Here is an 18,733-nt window from a genome sequence, read left to right on the forward strand (position 1 = left end):
AATTGGAAACTTGCTGAGATTTATTGTAATTCAATAAGTCTGCAGAACTCGGCTGTGGTGCTTCTTTCCCAGAGGTGCATCTGGCTGCCTCACTATAAAGTTTTTGGCGAGTGCTTAAAGTGCATTGCGTTACCCTGGCCTTTGGCGCCTGAAATCTGTGTTTTCAGGATCCACCTTATTCTTGCATATGCAATACATTTTAACTGTTTTTAATTCCCAATTTTAAATTGTTGGAACCCACCCTGGGAACTGCTGGTGAAATGTGGGTAATAAATTTAATAACACATATGCAAAAGAAGCAGTGGGGGGAGCCAACAAACAGCAAATAACAAATATGTTTATTTTTATAACAAATATACAGTGACTGTAAAAAAAAATAGTTGCATTATTGTCACCTAGTGGTACAAAGAGTAAAAAAACCACCACAAGTACAAGTCATAATTTGGTATTTAAAACATACCAGAACAGAATATCTTATTATGCAATTTGCACATAAAAAGGGTATGCCAGACTTTCTTATAATTTACAGAAGTTGATAATGATGGCTCCTACAAGCCCAATACCTGCAACAGAAGTTTAGCTGCCAACTGTGGCTGAGTAAGATTTTCATGTGTGATGTTTTCCCTAACACAACCATCATTAGCACTGGGAACCCCACTTCTCCTATAGGTCAGGCAATGCTTTCCAACATCTGGCTCCATCCTTTCCCTATCCCAATGAGAAAAAAGCAACTGGAATCCTTTGACTTTGCCACAGCTGATCTAATTCCTGCAGACCTCAGAAAACTGTGTGAAAACAGGGTCACAGTTCACAGCAACTGATGCAACTTTTAATTGACAACTGATAAAAGGACAAGCTTAGAAGACTAAATAAGACATTGATTTGTACATCATAAACAGTTTGCTAAATGGATACTTCACTGAGTGGGCCAAAAATGAAAAATGAAATTCTTTGGTGTAAAAATATATATGAAAAGGTGCTTTCATTTCCCTCAACATGAGATGTACAAGATGGGGAGTAAAAATCAACAAGCCCATTTTACAATAGCTATTAACAGAATGGAATGCCTTCCTTGGCACTAGCCAGAGTGAACATAAAAAGGCTAACATCTCAGCCAATCTATTTTTGTCCCAAGATGCACCAAGAATGTGAAAAACACATTTTCAGGATTAATTCCATTAAATTCAAAGCTACTCCAAAATAAGAGATTTGGAGTAGACTCTTTGATCTGGCACATTCAATTAAAACAAATCCAAAGAATTATTCCCAAGTAGTGACTGTACTCTAAGAATCAAACACAGTTGGTTTCAAATTCTGTGTCACAGGGTGCTCCAATCAATGGGCTTCTTCCCAGACTTTTTCAGCAATTCATTTGTTTTAGAGAAATGCTTACAGCCAAAGAAACCCCTGTGCACTGACAGGGGTGAAGGGTGAGCTGTCTGTAGGACGTGGTGCCGTTTCTGCAAGAAATAGGAGATGTTAAGACCTTGTAGTCATCCCGCCCCACTGAACTGCCACCACATTTGCAGAATCTTAGGTTTTGTACTGCTGTCCCATGGACCAATATCATTTAACAGAAACACTGACCAAACCTGAGCCCATCCTCTAATAATCCCAGTTCTGCAGTCCCAGAATACCCTTTTAAAACAATGTACTCTAATGGGTGCTGCATGAGGCCATAATCCAAGCTCAGGATTAGATTCCATGCTGCATACCACACAGACCAGCTCCCAGCCTTTCCCCACTGTCCAGACTAGTGTCACTTCCAGAGGAATGGAAAAGCAACGGTGCACTTACCCTGTCAATAGAGCTGCCTTTCCTCTGAGCATAAGCCCCCCAAAGCATGAAGACCACACCATCCAAGTTGCTGTTTAGCCAGGAGACCACTGCGTCTGTGAACTGCTCCCAGCCCTTCTCTTTGTGGGAGTTGGCTTGGTGTGCTCGGACTGTAAGAACAGCATTGAGTAGCAGTACTCCTAGGTTGAAAATGAAACAGGAAAGGGTGAGCAAGCATGCAGAAAACATTAAATAAAAATATGCTGCTTTTGCTGCTAGGAAGGGCAAATGATCAATACTCTGCACACAAAATATGTTTATTCAGTATGTTTATCCCAGCCAAATTCTGCAACACCAGAAGAGGTCAACCCCCACCTCCCAGCGTATTTGAGGGCATTTTATTGTAGCTTGTGTGTTTAATTTAATGCTAATGGCTGTATAAACTTATAATAAGCAGCTGTTCTGTAAGGGAGCTGCATGTAGCAGCAAAACTATCCACTGTTCTGTAAAGTCTGTACTGTACAGTCATACCTCATGTTATGTTTGCTTCATGATACGTTTTTTCAGGTTGCGTCCTGCAGCGACCCGGGAATACCGGAAAGGGTTACTTCTGGGTTTTGCCGCTCGCGCATGCGCAGATGTGCAAAATGACGTCACGCGCATGCGCAGAAGCGGGTTGCGTTCTGCTCATGTTGCGAACAGATCCCATTTGCAACCAGAGTACCACTGTATTTGAGCTAAGCTTGCTCTTTTCAGCAAGATCTAGCCTCTCTGAAGCAGCAGGAGGCTGGGATTGTGTTGGATGTTCAGGGGCTGTTTCCTTGCTAAAATCTGGGGCGTGCTGAAAGGAATTCTCCATCCACTGCTGCAAGTACTACCATTGGCTGCTGGAAAGAAGCAATCTGTATCCAGAAGGTGAAACAAACACACATGATAGCAGCTGGGGGAAGCCCACCACAGGGGGAAAAGCGCCCAACAAACTTTGATCCTGCTTCACCTTGTTTAGCCCACCCGGTCAAGTCTCCATGGCCAGGATGAGAAAAGCCTTCTATGTCTTCAACCAGTTCTTTGTAGATGTTCTCTAGGCTATGATCAAAAATAAGAAAGGTTTTGACAGACTTCCTCTCATGCATTTGTATCATAGGGATTTCATTTATTACATAACAACATATTAGTCATAACTATGCAAATGTAAGACTAATGGAAAGGCAGCATTGCATATCTGGTCCTAATAGGACTACAAAGTTTAAAGCCTAATCTTACCTGGGTGGAGGTGGAACTGGTCTCTGGACGCTGAAACAGAGTCCGTGTGCTTGGTTGGGTCCATGATATGGGTCTTGGCCCAAGATGACAGCTTTTACCTGAACAAAGTTACAAAAGCGGAAATTTGTTCAATACAATCACTCCTGCTGTCATTCATCTCTGCCCAGTTTAATACGTCCCTTTGGTAGGACACAGTATGTGGCTGGTTATCCCTTGCTCTTTCTCTTGTGTGTTCCAGAGAAGACCAATGGGACAACTATATAAACACCACAGTTCATGGGCAACCCAGTCAGATGGGGTACAAATAATAAATGATTATAAATTATTATTATGTAGTGTGCTTGATTAAAAGCTCCATGTTCAAATCTCAGAACATGGGTAGTTTTAAGGAAGACCCACCATTCCATTCCATCCCTTTCAGCTTCACCTAGCATTTATCCAATTGGATTAACTAATAGTGGCCTCCCTTTACAGTCAGGACAACTTAGATACAGTAGTGTATGCAAAACATTCTGAGGCCAAAATGCAACTAGCAGCACCAAACATTATTGTTACTAGCCCATGGTTTTCAAAACAATGCAGACACAAAGTGCAACGCTTATCTAGAGGCGGAAAAAAGAGAAGATATCACTGACAACTTAGTGACTCTTGAAGGAAAAGGTAGAATAAATGTAGGGCTGATTGTACCAGGTTTACTCACATCACGGATACTGCACATCTGAGTCCAGGTGAAGACTTGATGCACAGCTGGATACACTGTGTAGCGTTTGCGCTCTGCAGCAACAAAGTCCATTAGCTGTTTTGGGAAACAGAAGCAGACAGTTTCAAATCCTGGTAGAGGAGGGCCAGCAGGTTAAGTAGGTAGCTGTTTGATTGCACACAAGCACCTAGGCGTCACACACAATATTGTGTTTCAAGCAGTCATTTTAAAATTTCAATTCAGTTAACGCATAAAGCTTTCTTCTGTCAATACATCCCAAGGCTTTAAAGAGAGGCCAGCCAGCCAATTGTTTTTAAAGATGTGAAGAGTTTGCTTCACGCAGACTTGAAATTGGATCCCATGATATAAGCCAGGCGGCTGAGTTTTCAGAAAAGTTGTGATGAACTTTCAAGAGATACAGAAACTTGAGAAACATGCTTGAAAGTGAGGGGAACATTGCAAGGTGGAGCCTCCCATTTCAGGACAAGTGATGACCCTGGAGCCCCTCTCCAATTTTTAGCCACCGCTTCTTGCCTAACATCTATGGACTCCAATGTCAGTTGCAGCAAGATACATGCTTAATAATTAACAAAATACTTCTAGCCACCAGGAGCTTCTTCAGACAGGGTAGATGAAATCTAATTTTTTTTCATCTCTCTCGTATATAAAGGCTGATCAATAATGGTTTTGGAGAAACTGTTAATGCCACTTTGGGCCCGCAAGGTAGACAGGAATAACCACTTAATTATTCTGTAAATACAGTATACACAAGGAGAGTAAGATCCATGAAATATAGAAGGAACCACTTCCATGCAAACATACAAAAGACCAGGTTGCAGGACTAGAACCCTACACACACAATTTCACCACCACCCCTCCTCTCCCAAACCTTATACTGTACTCAACAATGTAACTGATCTGTAGAAAAGACTGTACAGCACAACTTGAAAAAAGAGACAAGGTGTTTAAGCCAAGGAAAACTTTAATCATAAATATATAAATAACCCTACACACACTTACTAGGAAGCCCTATTGAACCCAGCGGCACACTTGCGTGAGTAACAAGCATAGAAGTCTGCTACCAAGTACTGTACTGAATAAGCTATCGACGTGGCATAAAACAGAAAGGGAAGAAATGCATGTCTGTAAAGAGGAAAGAGGAAAGGCACCAAGGCAGGCAAGTGTGCAGATTTTGGTACAGTCCATTTAACACAGCACAGCAACAGCAGGTCTGTTTTCGATATAATAAATTAAGGGTGGGGGGATCTATTAAAGTGGCCCGGACTGCAGCTCCGTGCGGGAGCATATCCTTTGCTCGCATCAGGTGCGTTGCAATCGCCCTTCTCTCCAGTTCAAAGGACGTCAGGTAGGGGAGATGGGCTGAGACCCATCCTGGGGCGCCGCCGCGGATCCCCCTTGCCCTGCCCACGGCAGCCCCCCGCCTTCCTCTCCGCCTCTGGCCCACCTGGGCGAAGTAGGGCTTGGCGAACTCCCCGGCGAGAGCGAGCCTCCAGTCCGGCGCGACCTCCGGAGGAGCGAGGCTGCGGAGGCGGGAAGCGAGTCTCTGCAAGGCCGCCTCTTTGTTCCGGCGGATCCGCTCCAGCTGCTCCGGGCTGAGAGGCGGGGACGGAGCGCCAGCCTTCGACCTCTTCGGAGAGCCTGCCTGCGGGCGGAAGAAGCGCGTGAGGGGCGGCCAAGCGGCAGCAGGAGCGAGGCAGCAGCGGAGCGACGCCAGACCAGGGCCCGCCCTCGCCACCGCCGCCATGAGAAAACAAAGCACGGGCGACCACTGCGCCGCCCCATTGGCCAGCGACACCAAAAGCGCCGTGTATCGGCCTATCACTTGCGAGATAGCGCCCCCTCCTTTCTCATTGGTTACGGGCCATCAAAACAGCTTCCTAATTGGCCGCCGGTCCCGAGCCCTGCAGCCCGCTCGCCCTATCGCAGTTCTGCTTGAAAGCCCCTGCCTTCAGTTGATCTCTGTTGCCAAGGTAGCCCTAGCTCTTCTTGGTTAAGAGCACCGAGTCGGACTTAGTCCCACCCCCGGACGCTTCCCATTGGCTTGAGGGCGGCTAAAGCGCTTCCCATTGGCCGGTACCTCAGGAAGGCGCCTTTTTCTCCCCCGCTGGAAGCGAGGCCCTCGAGCGAGCGAGCTCCCCGTCCCCTCTCGCCTGGCTCCCTTTGTACCTCAGCGGCCACGACTGGCTCCGGGGAGCGGCTCCGCTTCTTGGCTTGCGCTGCCGAGAAGAACGAGAGCAGCGTCTTCTGGCCGATCATGGTGGCTCCGCTCGCAGACGGGCTCCGGCGCTGCAGCTCGGGAGAGAAGGGCGCCGAGGGAAAGGCAGCAGGCGCAGCAGCCGCTGGCTCAGCTCTTCTGCCCCTCACGGCAAGACCCGCCGCCGCCGCCGCCGCTCGCTCCCGCTTCAGGTACGCTTGAAAATTGGCGCCCAAGCGAGCGCGCATGCGCAGCCGAGGAGCGTCTGGGGCCCGCCCGCTTGCTCCTTGTGCGCATGCGCAGCGCCTGTTCTCGGAAGGCGGGTCCGCGGCGGCAAACGGAGGCGGGAGGAAATAGCGGGAAGGAGCGTCCTCCTCGCAATAGGGGCGAGCAGGCCTTCCATTGCACGCTAGGTCCGCCGACTTGCGTGCTGAGCGTGCGCGTTCGGGGGAAAGTGCCGTGGGAAGAGAGAGCAGTGTCTCCGCCTCCGCAGAGCACCATCAAAGTACAATCAACCTTACAAACAAAGTGTGATCAAAAATAATATTGGAAACTGCGCCTGTGCTGCTCCGAGGTTATGTTTTGCAATTTTGATTTTACATTCATGAGAAGCTTTTACGATGCTTGGGAAGCCCTCGCGATGGAGCGAACAGACTTTGTCTTGTTCTGAAATAACAACACTACCATTTTTCTTTCTAGCAGGCAGGGCTCTCGGTTAGTACCTTTTGCAGGAAGGGAGGAGCTGCAAGGAGTGACTGGAAAGGAGACGAAGGTGGGACCTGAAACAGGATTCAGGCAGTGAGGCTCCCTGGCCTCGGTTCCAGGAGGAGCCTTGGAGAATATCCTGGGCATTGCAGGAGGTAAGACGTGCACTGGAGTGCAGCCATAGCATAGCATTTTAACCCAGCCTTCCCCTACAATGTATCCCCGGCACCTGGTATACAGGGCTACATTGCTTCTGAACTTGGAGGTTCCATTTTGGTCATGCAAGCTAGGATTGATGGGAATTGGAATACAGCACCATCCAGCAGGCCAAAGGCTCCCCATCCCTTGGGTAAAGAGATCCTTTGCAGACACCACAAATTATAGTTTCCAGCTGCTGCAAGTATATTAGTAAAAAGAGCACTCCACAGCCAGGAGCGCCCCACTCCAGGCATATCTAATCTGGTTTTGGTCAATCACAGGCTTGCCCTCCTACAGCCTCGATTGAGGTGCATAGCAACTGGCGATGGAGAAATTCATTGTCCGGGGGCCTCTTAAGACCACAGCAACAAAGAACAAGAGGAAGTCCCCAGGGCCAGAGTGGGAGGAGGCAGACTCTGGTGCGGAAGGCAGTGGAAGAAGCAAGAAGAGGCCCAAGCTGGATGCATCCCACCAAAGCAAGACTCCCTTGGTTGGTGCTTCATGGAAACACATCCGGGCAGAAGGGCTAAACTGCGATTATAGGATCCTTTTCAACAAAGCAGAGGCTGACAGGATCTTCCAGGAGCTTGAAAAGGAAGTGGAATATTTTGAAGGTAAACAGATCTGATCTTTGAATCTTTCATGAATTCTCTGTGCGCGGCAGGGCTATCTGGAGCATACTATAAATAGATTTCCTCATTTTTATGGCTATTATTATTTATTAAACTTATATACCACCCTTCACCTGAAGATCTCTGGGCAGTTCACAAGATAAAGATACAAGATAAAAGCACAAAATAAAAAGTCAAAAACGAAACAATAACCCCCCTCCAACAACACGTTCAAAAGGCTGTAGAATCTTAATTAGCCTGGCTGAAGAGGAATGTTTTTGCCTGGTGCCTAAAAATATATAATGAAGGCACCAAGCAAACCTTCCTGGGGAGAGCATTCCACAAACAGCCATTACGTAGCTATTGTGGTCCTGAGCTGTTTAAGGCTTTATAGGTCAAAACTAACTGGCAGCCAGTGCAATCAGGCCAGGATCCATGTGAACGCTCAAACCAGTGAGCAACCTGACTGTCAAATTCTGCACCCGCTGAAGCTTCCAAACCATCTTCAGGGGCAGTAATGATAATAATAGCCAGGCTGAGAAGCAGTTTCTCACTGAATGGCCATTGGGCAGGGGGCTGCAGTGAAGAGGGTTGTTTAATGGGGAAGGGCCATAGCTCAGTTGTAGAGCGCCTGCTTTGCATGCAGAACGTACCAGGTTAAATTTGCAGAGTTACATGTCTCTGTGTGAAACAGTCTTCTCTCCCCACACCCTTCTCTCCCTCTGGCCTCTCCTAACTCACGGCAAGAGGTTTTCTCCTCTACATCTGTCTCTCCTGCTCTCCCTTTCTCCTTTCCACACAAACACACACGGCATGGAAGGAAAAGCAGTTTCTAGAGGGGTGGTGATGCAGGAAGCAGAGATCAACCGCAGTGTCCAGAGGGCCCCATGAATTGAATCGGGGGGCCACCACAAGTTCCCCATCACTGCTCTCAGGGGAAATTTTTACTTGGTGGCATTTCTTCCCTGCATCTGGTTATGAAAGCCCATCTTGAGTTTGTCATCTTTTTTTCAAAGCAGGAGAGTTCACTAAACTCCACATATTTGGAAAGTGGCACAATATCCCAAGGAAGCAAGTGACCTACGGGGATGCTGGCTTGACGTACACATACTCAGGTGTCACTTTCTCACCCAAGCCATGGATTCCAGTTCTGGATCACATAAGAGACCAAATCCAGCTAACCACTGGGGACACCTTCAATTTTGTTCTCATTAACAGGTAACGTTGGGCAGGTGGTGGTGGTTAGTATGGCATTGAGCACCAGGGAACCAGTTCTCCATGCCCAGTCCCTTACACTGACTTGTGACTGCTGTTGTGACATACAGAGGGCAGTGCAGGAGGAGCTTGACATCCTACTGCATTTCTACAGGAGCTGCCCTTGACTACGTTTGCCAACTGCTGCTCTCCAGATGTTTTTGGACTACAATTCCCACCAGCCACTGCCAGCAGAGTTACACGATACTGAGTTTATGGGAACAAAAGGACATTCATTTTTGCATTTAACACTTACATTCAAATATCAGTCATAATCATAAAAAATAGGATTCTCTGAGTCCTTGGACTCCCTGCCACCCTTCCATGGGTTTCATTATTAATCTTTTCCCACCTGCATCCTATAAAGTTCTCTATTTATCTTTAATATTCAATTTATACCATTGTTCATGTTACATCGGAAAATAACAGCTGGGCAGAGCTGAGTGGGGAACAGCTAGGAGAAGTAGAGAGAGAGAGAACGGACTCCCCTTTGCTGCAGAGTGTCCAGCCTTTATCTCCAAGGGCAAGGAGAGCTGATAAGGTTGCTATGCAGAAGGCTCAATGGTTGTGAGATGCCGGGGAGGGAAGCTTAATTGGGAGCACCTTTATCTCGGGAATGGATACTTCAGTTATTTTCCTGTGATCATTAAAGACCCTTTAAATGGTAAGGGACTCTTGTCACTTTGTCCTGCTTATCTGCAGCCAAAGTAGGGGGCGGGGGGAGAAAGCCAAGCCCCCAGAGCCTGACAACAATCTTTTCTGCTCCCTTGGTATTTTTGTACCTAAAATTCCTTTAAAAAAACCTTCTAGTTTTTCCACAAATGTTATTTTAAACATTTTTTTCAACTCATTATAAATTATTTTCCAATGCTTTTGCTATCTTACACATCCACCACATATAGTAGAAGGTGCCTTCTTTCTCTTTGCGCTTCCAACAAATATTTGTAGTAGTTCTATACATTTTTGTTAATTTAGTAGGCGTTTAATACCAATGGTACATCATTTTCATAGTTTTCCTTCAACATACAGCATGCTGTACATTTTAAGTCTTCCCTCCTTAATTTTTCCCATGATGACAATTGTATATTATATCCAATATCCCTTGCCCATTGTATCAATGTAACAGTATACATTTTAGAAAGTATTTTCACTTTATTTTCCAACAAGTCTTTTTCAAACCTTAAAAATTCTTAATAAATTCTAAAACCATTTATTTTATCCATTCTAAATGCATCATTTAATTGGTGATACTGTAACCAGTCAGTTAATAAGTCTTATATCCTCAAATTTCTCATTTTCAATTGTTCTTCTTTTGTTAACAGCTCTTTATACGTTGCCCATTCATTTTTTGCATTTAATTTTTTCACAGATTTCACCTCTAGCAGGGAAAGCCACCAAGGTGTTTTTTGGTCTAATAAATATTTATATTTCTCCCATACTACATAAATTGATTTTCTTACCTTTATGCACTTTTTTAAGGAAACCTTTATGCACTTTTGTCTTATCATACCAGAGATATGCATGCCACCCAAATCTGTTGTCATGACCTTCTAAATCTAGAATGCCTGCATTTTTTAACATTATCCACTCCCGAAGCCAGCAGAGACAGGACGCTTCATAATATAACCTCAAGTCCGGAAAAACCGCCTCTATCCTTTGCATCAGTTAACAATTTATATATATATATATATATTTTAATTCTTTTTATTAATTTTCACATTAGATCACCAAAAAGAAAAACAAATCAACGGTTACAACAGTTGTAAAAAAACCCCAACACACACAAAAAAGAAAACTAAATAAATATCAAAACATGACGTATAAACAATGTCGATTTCCATTACGCTTCTTTGTCTTCTCATTTATATCTTTATATCTTTAAGTATTTTAATCATTCTTCTACACATCTATTGACTTCCATCCCTCCCGGTTTCAGGCTTCTTAATATGAATAGTTTATTTCTCCTGCAGTTGATAATTATAATGATTTGCACATCGTAAGATCTATATCAGTCCTGCTATAGTTTTTAGGTTCTTGTAATTCCCTTCAATATAAATCATAAATTTATTCCAGTCATTAATAAACTTTGTATTCTTTTGGTTTCTAATTTTTTGTGTCATTTTTGCAAGTTCTACAAATTCAAATAACTTTGTTTGCCAATCACTAATTGGTGGGATACTTTGGCTTTTCCAATTTTGGGCAATTAATAATCTAGCGGTAGCTGTAGCATACTGGAATAATGTCTTATCTTCTTTTTTAATTTCGTCCCCAATTATTCCCAGAAGAAAAGCCTCTGGTCTTTTGGGAAATGTATATTTAAATATTTTTTTTAACTCATTGTAAATATATTCCCAGTATTTCTTCATTTCGTCGCATGTCCACCACATGTGGAAAAAATTACCTTCTTTAGTTTTACACTTCCAGCAAAACTTATTCCCTGTCTTGTACATTTTCCCTAGCTTTACTGGGGTAATGTACCACCTGTACATCATCTTTTCTAAATTTTCCCTCAGTGTTACACATGCCGTGAATTTCATTCCGCTAGTCCATAAATTCAGCCACTTATCATACTCTATATTATATCCCAGATCCATTGCCCATCTTGTCATGACCTCCTTTATTTCCTCATCTTTGGTGTCCCATTCTAATAGTATATCATACATTTTAGATAATAATTTGGATTTACCCTCTATTATTTCTATCTGAAATTTGGATTTCTTCTCATTCATCCCTACTTTTTTATGTTCCGTCCATATTGCGTTTATTTGGTGGAATTGTAACCAGCTTGTTAATTTCTCTTTCAGCTCCTCATATGTTCTCATCCTCCATCCACTTTCTGATCTTATTAGTAGGTCCTCATAAGTAAACCTTTTTCCTTCCATATTGGTTTTTTTGATCACTGAAATATCGATTGGTGATAGCCACCAGGGTGTTTTCCATTCAAGGAGTTTTTTATTCTTCTCCCACACTTCATATAGAGGCCCCCTAATAATATGACTAGAAAACCCTTTATGTACTTTTTCTTTGTTTTGCCATAGGTAGGCATGCCAGCCAAACCTATTGTTGAACCCCTCGAGGTCTAATAAGTCAGTATTTTCCAAATTGATCCAATCTTTGATCCAGCAAAGGCAGGCTGCCTCGAAATATAATTTTAGGTTGGGTACCGAGAATCCCCCTCTTTCTTTCCGGTCTGTAAGAAGTTTGAATCTAATTCTTGGCCTTTTTCCTTGCCATATGAATTTCGAAAGAGTTTTTTGCCAATCTGTAAACATTTTAGAGCCTCTGATCACGGGGATGTTTTGAAACAAAAACAGCATTCTTGGAAGTAAGTTCATTTTTATTGCCGCCATCCTTCCCATCCACGAGAGTTTCACTCTGCTCCAGGTGTCCAGGTCTTTCTTAATCTGCTTCCATGTCGTAAGGTAGTTGTCTTGAATCAAGTTTATATTTTTAGTAGTTAACCAAATTCCCAGATACTTTATTTTTTTTGCCACTTTAATTCCATACTGTAATTCTAGCTTTTCATTTTCATCCTTTTGCAAATTCTTCGTTAAAATTTTGGTCTTTAATTTATTCAATTTAAAACCAGATACCTTACCAAATTCTTCTAACATCTCCAAGGCCTTACCAACACTTTCTTGTGGGTTTTCCAGGGATAGCATCAAGTCGTCGGCATACGCTTTTAACTTATACTCCTTTGTTCCTATTTTGATCCCACGGATCTCTGATGTTACTCTTATTTTATTTGTGATTACCTCTAGTGCCATAATAAATAGAAGCGGGGATAGAGGGCAACCCTGTCTTGTTCCTTTTTCAATTTTAAATGAGTTTGTTAAGTTATTATTTATAATCAGTTTTGCAGATTGTTTCGAGTATATGGCTCTTATTCCGTTCATGAACTCGCCCTCTAGCCCCGCTTTTTCCATGCTCTTCAATAGGAACTGCCAAGAAACGTTATCAAATGCCTTTTCAGCATCGATAAAAATCAGCGCCGCGGGTATCTCATTCTTACATTCCAAGTACTCAATAATGTTTATAGCGTGCCTTACGTTATCTCTAAGTTGCCTATTTGGAAGAAATCCTGCCTGATCTTTATGTATTAAATTTACTAGACATTTCTTAAGTCTGCTTGCCAACACCTCTGCGAAGATTTTATAATCATTATTTAATAGTGATATCGGTCTATAGTTCTTAATATTCAGTTTGTCCATATCTGGTTTAGGGATCATCGTTATATAAGCCTCTTTCCAGGACTCTGGAATCTTTCCTCCTTTCAATATCTTATTCATGGTGTCACATAGCACTGGTGTTAATTGGTGTTCTAATACTTTATAGTATTTGGCTGATAATCCGTTCGGTCCTGGGGCTTTTCCTGGTTTCATCTTTTTTATTGCCTCCTGGATCTCTTCTATTTTTATGGGATTATTTAATTGGTATCTTTCTTCATCTGTTATGGTCTTCCCACTATAGTCTTCTAAATATTTTTCTATTTGGGCTATTCCTTTCTCTTCTTTTTTATACAGCTTCTCATAGAATTTGAGGAAATTCTCTTTTATTTCTTTTGGGTCTTCAATCAAGTGCTCTTCTACTTTTATTTATTACACTTTGTTCTTGCCTTCTTCTCAACTGCCATGCTAATAATTTGCCCGTTTTGTTTGCTGATTCGAAATATTTTTGTTTCATTACTTTGATTTTCCATTCTATTTCTTGACTTGTTAACATTGAATATGGAGATTGTAACATTTTTGTTGTTTGCCTGTTTTGATCATCACTGGGGTTTGTTATTAATTTTTTCTCACACTCTCTTATCTGATTGAGAATTTCCTCCTTCTTTTGTTCTCTTACTTTCCTCCTGTAGCTGTTTTGCTGTATAAAAAACCCTCTTAAAACTGCTTTACTAGCGTCCCAGACTATGTCCAGACTTGTCCCAGTATTGAGATTCAGGGTAAAGTATTCTTTTAAGGTGGTTTTGGCTTTTTCCACAACCTCCTCGTTTTCTAATAGGTATTCATTTATTCTCCATCTGAAACCGCCCTGTGATTTACCTTTTATTTCCAATATAACCAAGTTATGGTCCGAGAGAGTTCTCGGTTGAGTTTCGCAATTTGTAGTTCTTAATGCAAACTCTCTAGAGACCCAGATTTGATCAATTCTACTCCAACTCTTATGCGGTTCTGAGAAGAAGGTGAATTGCTTCTCTATTGCATGTTTGTGTCTCCAAATGTCTATTAAATCTAAGTTTTCTTCCAAGTTCTTAAAGGATTTTGGCAGCTTCCCTTGTTTATTTTTCCCCTTTCCTAATTGTTTATCTAATTCCGGTTCCGGCACTCCATTAAAGTCTCTCATTAGGATCGTCTTATTAGATTCCAACTCCAATAGCATTTGTTCCAGTTTCTTAAAGAATTCTGGCTTGTTCGAATTTGGGGCGTATATGTTTATCACATTAAGCTTTTCACCTTGGAAGTTAATTTGTACTCCCAAGATCCTTCCTTCATTATCTCTACAGATCACTTTGGGGTCCCATTTTTCTTTCACATATATCGCCACCCCTCTTTTCTTTTCCGTTGTGCAATTTATAAACCCAACTCCCAACTTTTTATGTACCAGGATATGTTTATGTTTTTTACACACGTGTGTCTCCTGTAAACAGATTACGTCTAATTTCTTTCTTTTCAACACATTTACAATTTTATTCCTTTTGGTTTTTTCATTCAGACCATTCACATTCCACGACAGAAATTTTAAGTTCATTATAATGACTACTTTTCAGTCTACAAATAATTAGTGTTTTAAATTCGAGTGGTTTTGTTTTCTCTGTTCTCCTCCTCTTCTTCTACCTCTTCTACTACTACCTCTTCTTCTTCTTCTTCGTCTGCTTCCTCTCCTCCACCTCTCTCTTCTTGGTCCTTTCCTCTTTCTTTTTTCCTTCTTCTCTCCTCTGTATCCTCGTTTCTTCCTTCATATCTCTCTTCTATTCTTCCTAGCTCTTTCTCATATCTACGCAGAAATTTTTTCACTTCTTGCATCTCGGCGATCCTGAATCTTTTGTCTTTGTAAAAAAAGGAGATTCCTTCAGGGAACTCCCATCTATATTGTATATTCAGTTAACAATTTATATTTAATCCTTGGCTTCTTTCCCTGTCAGATAAATTTAGAAGTAACTTTTTGCCACTGCTTGAAGTGTCCTGCTCTACTGATAACGGGTACTGATTGAAATAAAAATAGCATTCTCGGCAATACATTCATTTTTATTACTGATATTCTTCCCCATAGTGATAAGCTCATCCTTCTCCATACCTTTAGGTTTTTCTTTTTTTCTTTCCAAGTGGCTATATAGTTGTCAACCATACCTCTAAATATTTCACCTTTTTTTCTATTGTCAATTCTGTTGTTCGATGTAAGTCTCTTTTTTATTGAACGGTCACATTTTTTACCAATACTTTCATTTTATTTTTATTCAACTTGAAAGCTGCTACCTGACCAAATTCAGCAATTATCTCTAAGACCCTTGATATACTTACCATCGGGTCTTCTACTGTTATCACAAGGTCATCCGCAAATGCTTTCAATTTATAAGCTCTGCACCCTACTGTTATACCTTTTATTCTATCACGCCAGGGTTTCTAGAATTGATATAAATAATAATGGTGACTGGAAACATCCCCTTCTTGTCCCTTTTGTTATATTTTTCTGTTATCACATTGTTCACTATCAACATAGCCTGTTGATCTGAATAAGTCGCGTCAATTCTCCAAAGGAATGACTCTCCAAAGTTCATCATTTCTATAGTTTTTTTCCATAAAAATCCATGACACATTATCAAAGGCCTTCTCTGCATCTACAGACATTAAAGCTGCTTGCTTTTCATTCATCTGGCGGCCAGGAAGAAAGCCAGCTTGATCTTGATGAATTAAATCTTTTAACACCATTTTCATATAATTTGCCATTATTGGCAAATAGTTTATAACCATTATTTAGCAGAGATACCTGCCTATAATTTGTTACTGATAGTAAATCTGTATCTTGTGTTGGAATTAATGTAATATATGCCTCTTTCCAAGAATCTGATACTTTCCCTGTATTCAAAATCTTATTCATTACATCTTTCAAAGGCTGTGCCAAAAGCTCTTATAGTTTTTATAGTACTTTGCTGATAGACCGTCTGACCCGGCGATTTACCTGTTTTTATCTGGTTAATTAACTGTTGTAATTCCATCACTGTTACTGGTGCATTTAAGTAATTAGTTTTCTCTTCCGAAATATTTGGCGGCCAATGGCCAGTCTAGTCCACCATCCTGTTCTTGCAGTGGCCAAAAAGATGCCTGTAGGAAATCCATATGGTATAGTACAGATTAAGTTGGAAAGGAGGAGAGATGTCGTGGATCTTCCCCTGTGGAACCATTGGGGCAGGACCTTCAGGGCAGAAGTCTAGTCGCTGCCCCTGAACAGAAGGAGCAGGAGACCAGCACCCCAAACACAGCAGCAGGGCTGGCTTACTGCATTCTGAAGCAAGTGAAATCATGCACATCACTATCTAAAGAGTATAGACCTCCACTCTGCAAGCGCATTTGAGTCCATAGTCTAAAACTACCTAACTGCATCACTCATCTCCCCTCCCTGCCAGGTATAAGGACGGTCACGATCACATGGGGGAGCACAGAGATGATGAGCGAGAGCTGGCCCCTCGCAGCCCCATTGCATCCGTGTCCTTTGGAGCCTGCAGGGACTTTGTCTTCCGGCACAAGGATTCCCGAGGCAAAAAACCCTCGCGCTACATTGAGGCTGTCAAGTTGCAGCTGGAGCATGGGAGCTTGTTGATGATGAACTTCCCCACCAACCGTTACTGGTACCACAGCCTGCCCAGTCGCAAGAAGCTCCTGGCTCCGAGAATCAACCTGACATTTCGAAATGTGATGGCGCTGACCCCAGGGCAATGAGAGAGATGGCTCACTGAATTCCTTCCACACAGTGTTCGTTTGTCTCAAGAGTTTGGCCATCTAGTTTCTTTGTAGGCATGAATAGAGAGTGTTTCCAAGAGTGTTTTTTTGTTCCTTTTAGTGCCTTTGTGGTAAAAATAAAAAGGCATTTGGGGTCAAATACTTGGCTGATCATTGGATTTCAGATGTTAGTATGACCATGGTTCATATGGTGAATGTCCAGGTGGAGTGGGGGGGGGGCTATGCTTGCTTTGTAAAATGCAGGGGGCCTGAGGATTTCCTAGGCGCTTTGGGCGTAAGTGGCTACAGAAAAGGGAGTGACCAGCAGTATGGCCAGTAGCCCATGATCATTAGGCAAAAGCTGCTTCTATAATCTTCTCTGAAGCAAAGCAGTTATGAAAGATAAACCTCCCCCGCCACCCTGATGTATATTTCCTTTGTAATTCAGGGCTGGGGAGCCTGACCATAGGCCCTTCTGGTTGGTGGATCCAGGTCCCACCACACCTGGAGGGCCACAGGTTCCCCCAGCCTTGAATCACCGGAGCAACTCTTTAAAAATATTAATTGGATTTTATAGCTTTACAAAAGTAAAAACTGAAGACAGTAAGACAAAAAAACCATCCTGTATTCCCCACCCTCCCACTTCCCTAATCCTCATCCAGAGCTATTCTTGAGTTTATAGAAACTGGCATGCAAATAACCAGTGAGTCTTGGTCCCTTGGAATCTACTCAGAGTTCCGTTTGCTTAGTAGTTGTGGATAGGTATTAACGGTAAAGGTAAAGGGACCCCTGACCATTAGGTCCAGTCATGGCTGACTCTAGGGTTGCGGCGCTCATCTCGCTTTATTGGCCGAGGGAGCCGGCGTACAGCTTCCGGGTCATGTGGCCAGCATGACTAAGCCGCTTCTGGCAAACCAGAGCAGCGCATGGAAACGCCGTTTACCTTCCCGCCGGAGCGGTACCTATTTATCTACTTGCACTTTGACATACTTTCAAACTGCTAGGTTGGGAGGAGCTGGGACCAAGCAACGGGAGCTCACCCCGTTGCGGGGATTCGAACCACCGCCCTTCTGATCGGCAAGTCCTAGGCTCTGTGGTTTAACCCACAGTGCCACCCGCGTCCCCTGTAGATGACAGTTAATCAATTTTCTTGCTCCTATTGGGCTAAAAGTCTTAAGTCTTTAACTGAAGGATTCTTTGGATCTTTCCTTCTGTAGGACCATCGATTTATTTAGTATTTTCCAGACCATAAGGGAGCCAGTCCCCGGCTTCCTAAAAAGCAACCCCGGAAAGAAGCAAGTGGGTTATCAAGGAAGGAGGAGAAGAGGGGTGTTGCAAGAGGCAGTACCAGGCAAGGAGGGCGAAATCTTGCAGATCAATGGCTTTGTTATAGAATATCTCAAGACAGGGAGTTCTGTTCATCATCCACCTGACCTAGGAACAAAGGCTACAAAGGTCAGGTCCTCTTCTAATATTATTTCTGGTATGACTCCAAAAGCATAAGGGTTGTAGCTGGTGCTATATCTACTTACAGTAGTCCCATTTAAGTTAAAGCTCAAGACTAATGGACATTGATTTCCATGGGTCTCCTCTGAGTACGACATAGTTGGCTGAGGGAGCCGACGTACAGCTTCCAGGTCATGGGGCCAGCATGACTAAGCTGTTTCTGGCGAACCAGAGCAGTGCATGGAAACGCCGTTCACCTTCCCGCCGTTTACCTATTTATCTACTTGCACTTTGATGTGCTTTCGAACTGCTAGGTTGGCAGGAGCAGGGACCGAGCAACAGGAGCTCACCCCGTCACAGGGATTTGAACTGCCGACCTTCTGATCGTAGCTGGTGCTATATCTACTTACAGTCCCATTTACGGTAAGTTAAAGCTCATGACTAATGGACATTGATTTCCATGGGTCTCCTCTGAGTAGGACATAGTTGGCTACAACCCATAGTGCTATACAGCAAGATAAAGGCAAAAGTGGCATCTTCACTTCAGGCTTACACTCCAGTGATACTGTCTAGAGCAGCCTTCCTGGTTCTTTTGGTTGTTAAGGACTCAGTTATGGAAACAGCCATG

The 18,733-nt window shown here is 42.9% G+C and overlaps 2 protein-coding genes across 6 annotated transcripts; one reads left to right on the plus strand and one right to left on the minus strand.

The window, feature by feature from the left end:
* Window positions 1-317: 317 nt before the first annotated feature.
* UNG (uracil DNA glycosylase) lies at window positions 318-6,059 on the minus strand. Of its 2 annotated transcripts, XM_079949979.1 has the most exons (7): window positions 5,927-6,059; window positions 5,205-5,402; window positions 3,740-3,835; window positions 3,040-3,137; window positions 2,774-2,862; window positions 1,798-1,976; window positions 318-1,460 (listed from the first exon to the last, which is right to left on the minus strand). In XM_079949979.1, the coding sequence occupies exons 1-7, from the start codon at window positions 6,014-6,016 to the stop codon at window positions 1,320-1,322; spliced, it is 891 nt and encodes a 296-aa protein (XP_079806105.1). In that variant the 5' UTR covers window positions 6,017-6,059; the 3' UTR covers window positions 318-1,319. The 2 variants fall into 2 exon arrangements, with proteins under 2 accessions (XP_079806105.1, XP_079806104.1); XM_079949978.1 differs by lacking the exon at window positions 5,927-6,059 and having other exon boundaries at window positions 5,205-5,519.
* Window positions 6,038-16,819, plus strand: ALKBH2 (alkB homolog 2, alpha-ketoglutarate dependent dioxygenase). 4 transcript variants are annotated; one of them, XM_079950050.1, is made up of 5 exons: window positions 6,038-6,166; window positions 6,654-6,814; window positions 7,139-7,471; window positions 8,485-8,686; window positions 16,347-16,819. In XM_079950050.1, the coding sequence occupies exons 3-5, from the start codon at window positions 7,183-7,185 to the stop codon at window positions 16,657-16,659; spliced, it is 804 nt and encodes a 267-aa protein (XP_079806176.1). In that variant the 5' UTR covers window positions 6,038-6,166; window positions 6,654-6,814; window positions 7,139-7,182; the 3' UTR covers window positions 16,660-16,819. The 4 variants fall into 4 exon arrangements, with proteins under 4 accessions (XP_079806176.1, XP_079806177.1, XP_079806175.1 ...); XM_079950051.1 differs by lacking the exon at window positions 6,038-6,166 and adding an exon at window positions 6,264-6,528; XM_079950049.1 differs by lacking the exon at window positions 6,038-6,166 and adding an exon at window positions 6,264-6,528 and having other exon boundaries at window positions 6,657-6,814.
* Window positions 16,820-18,733: the final 1,914 nt, after the last annotated feature.

Source organism: Podarcis cretensis (genome assembly GCF_951804945.1).
Source record: "Podarcis cretensis genome assembly, chromosome: 13".
Lineage (NCBI taxonomy): Eukaryota > Metazoa > Chordata > Lepidosauria > Squamata > Lacertidae > Podarcis > Podarcis cretensis.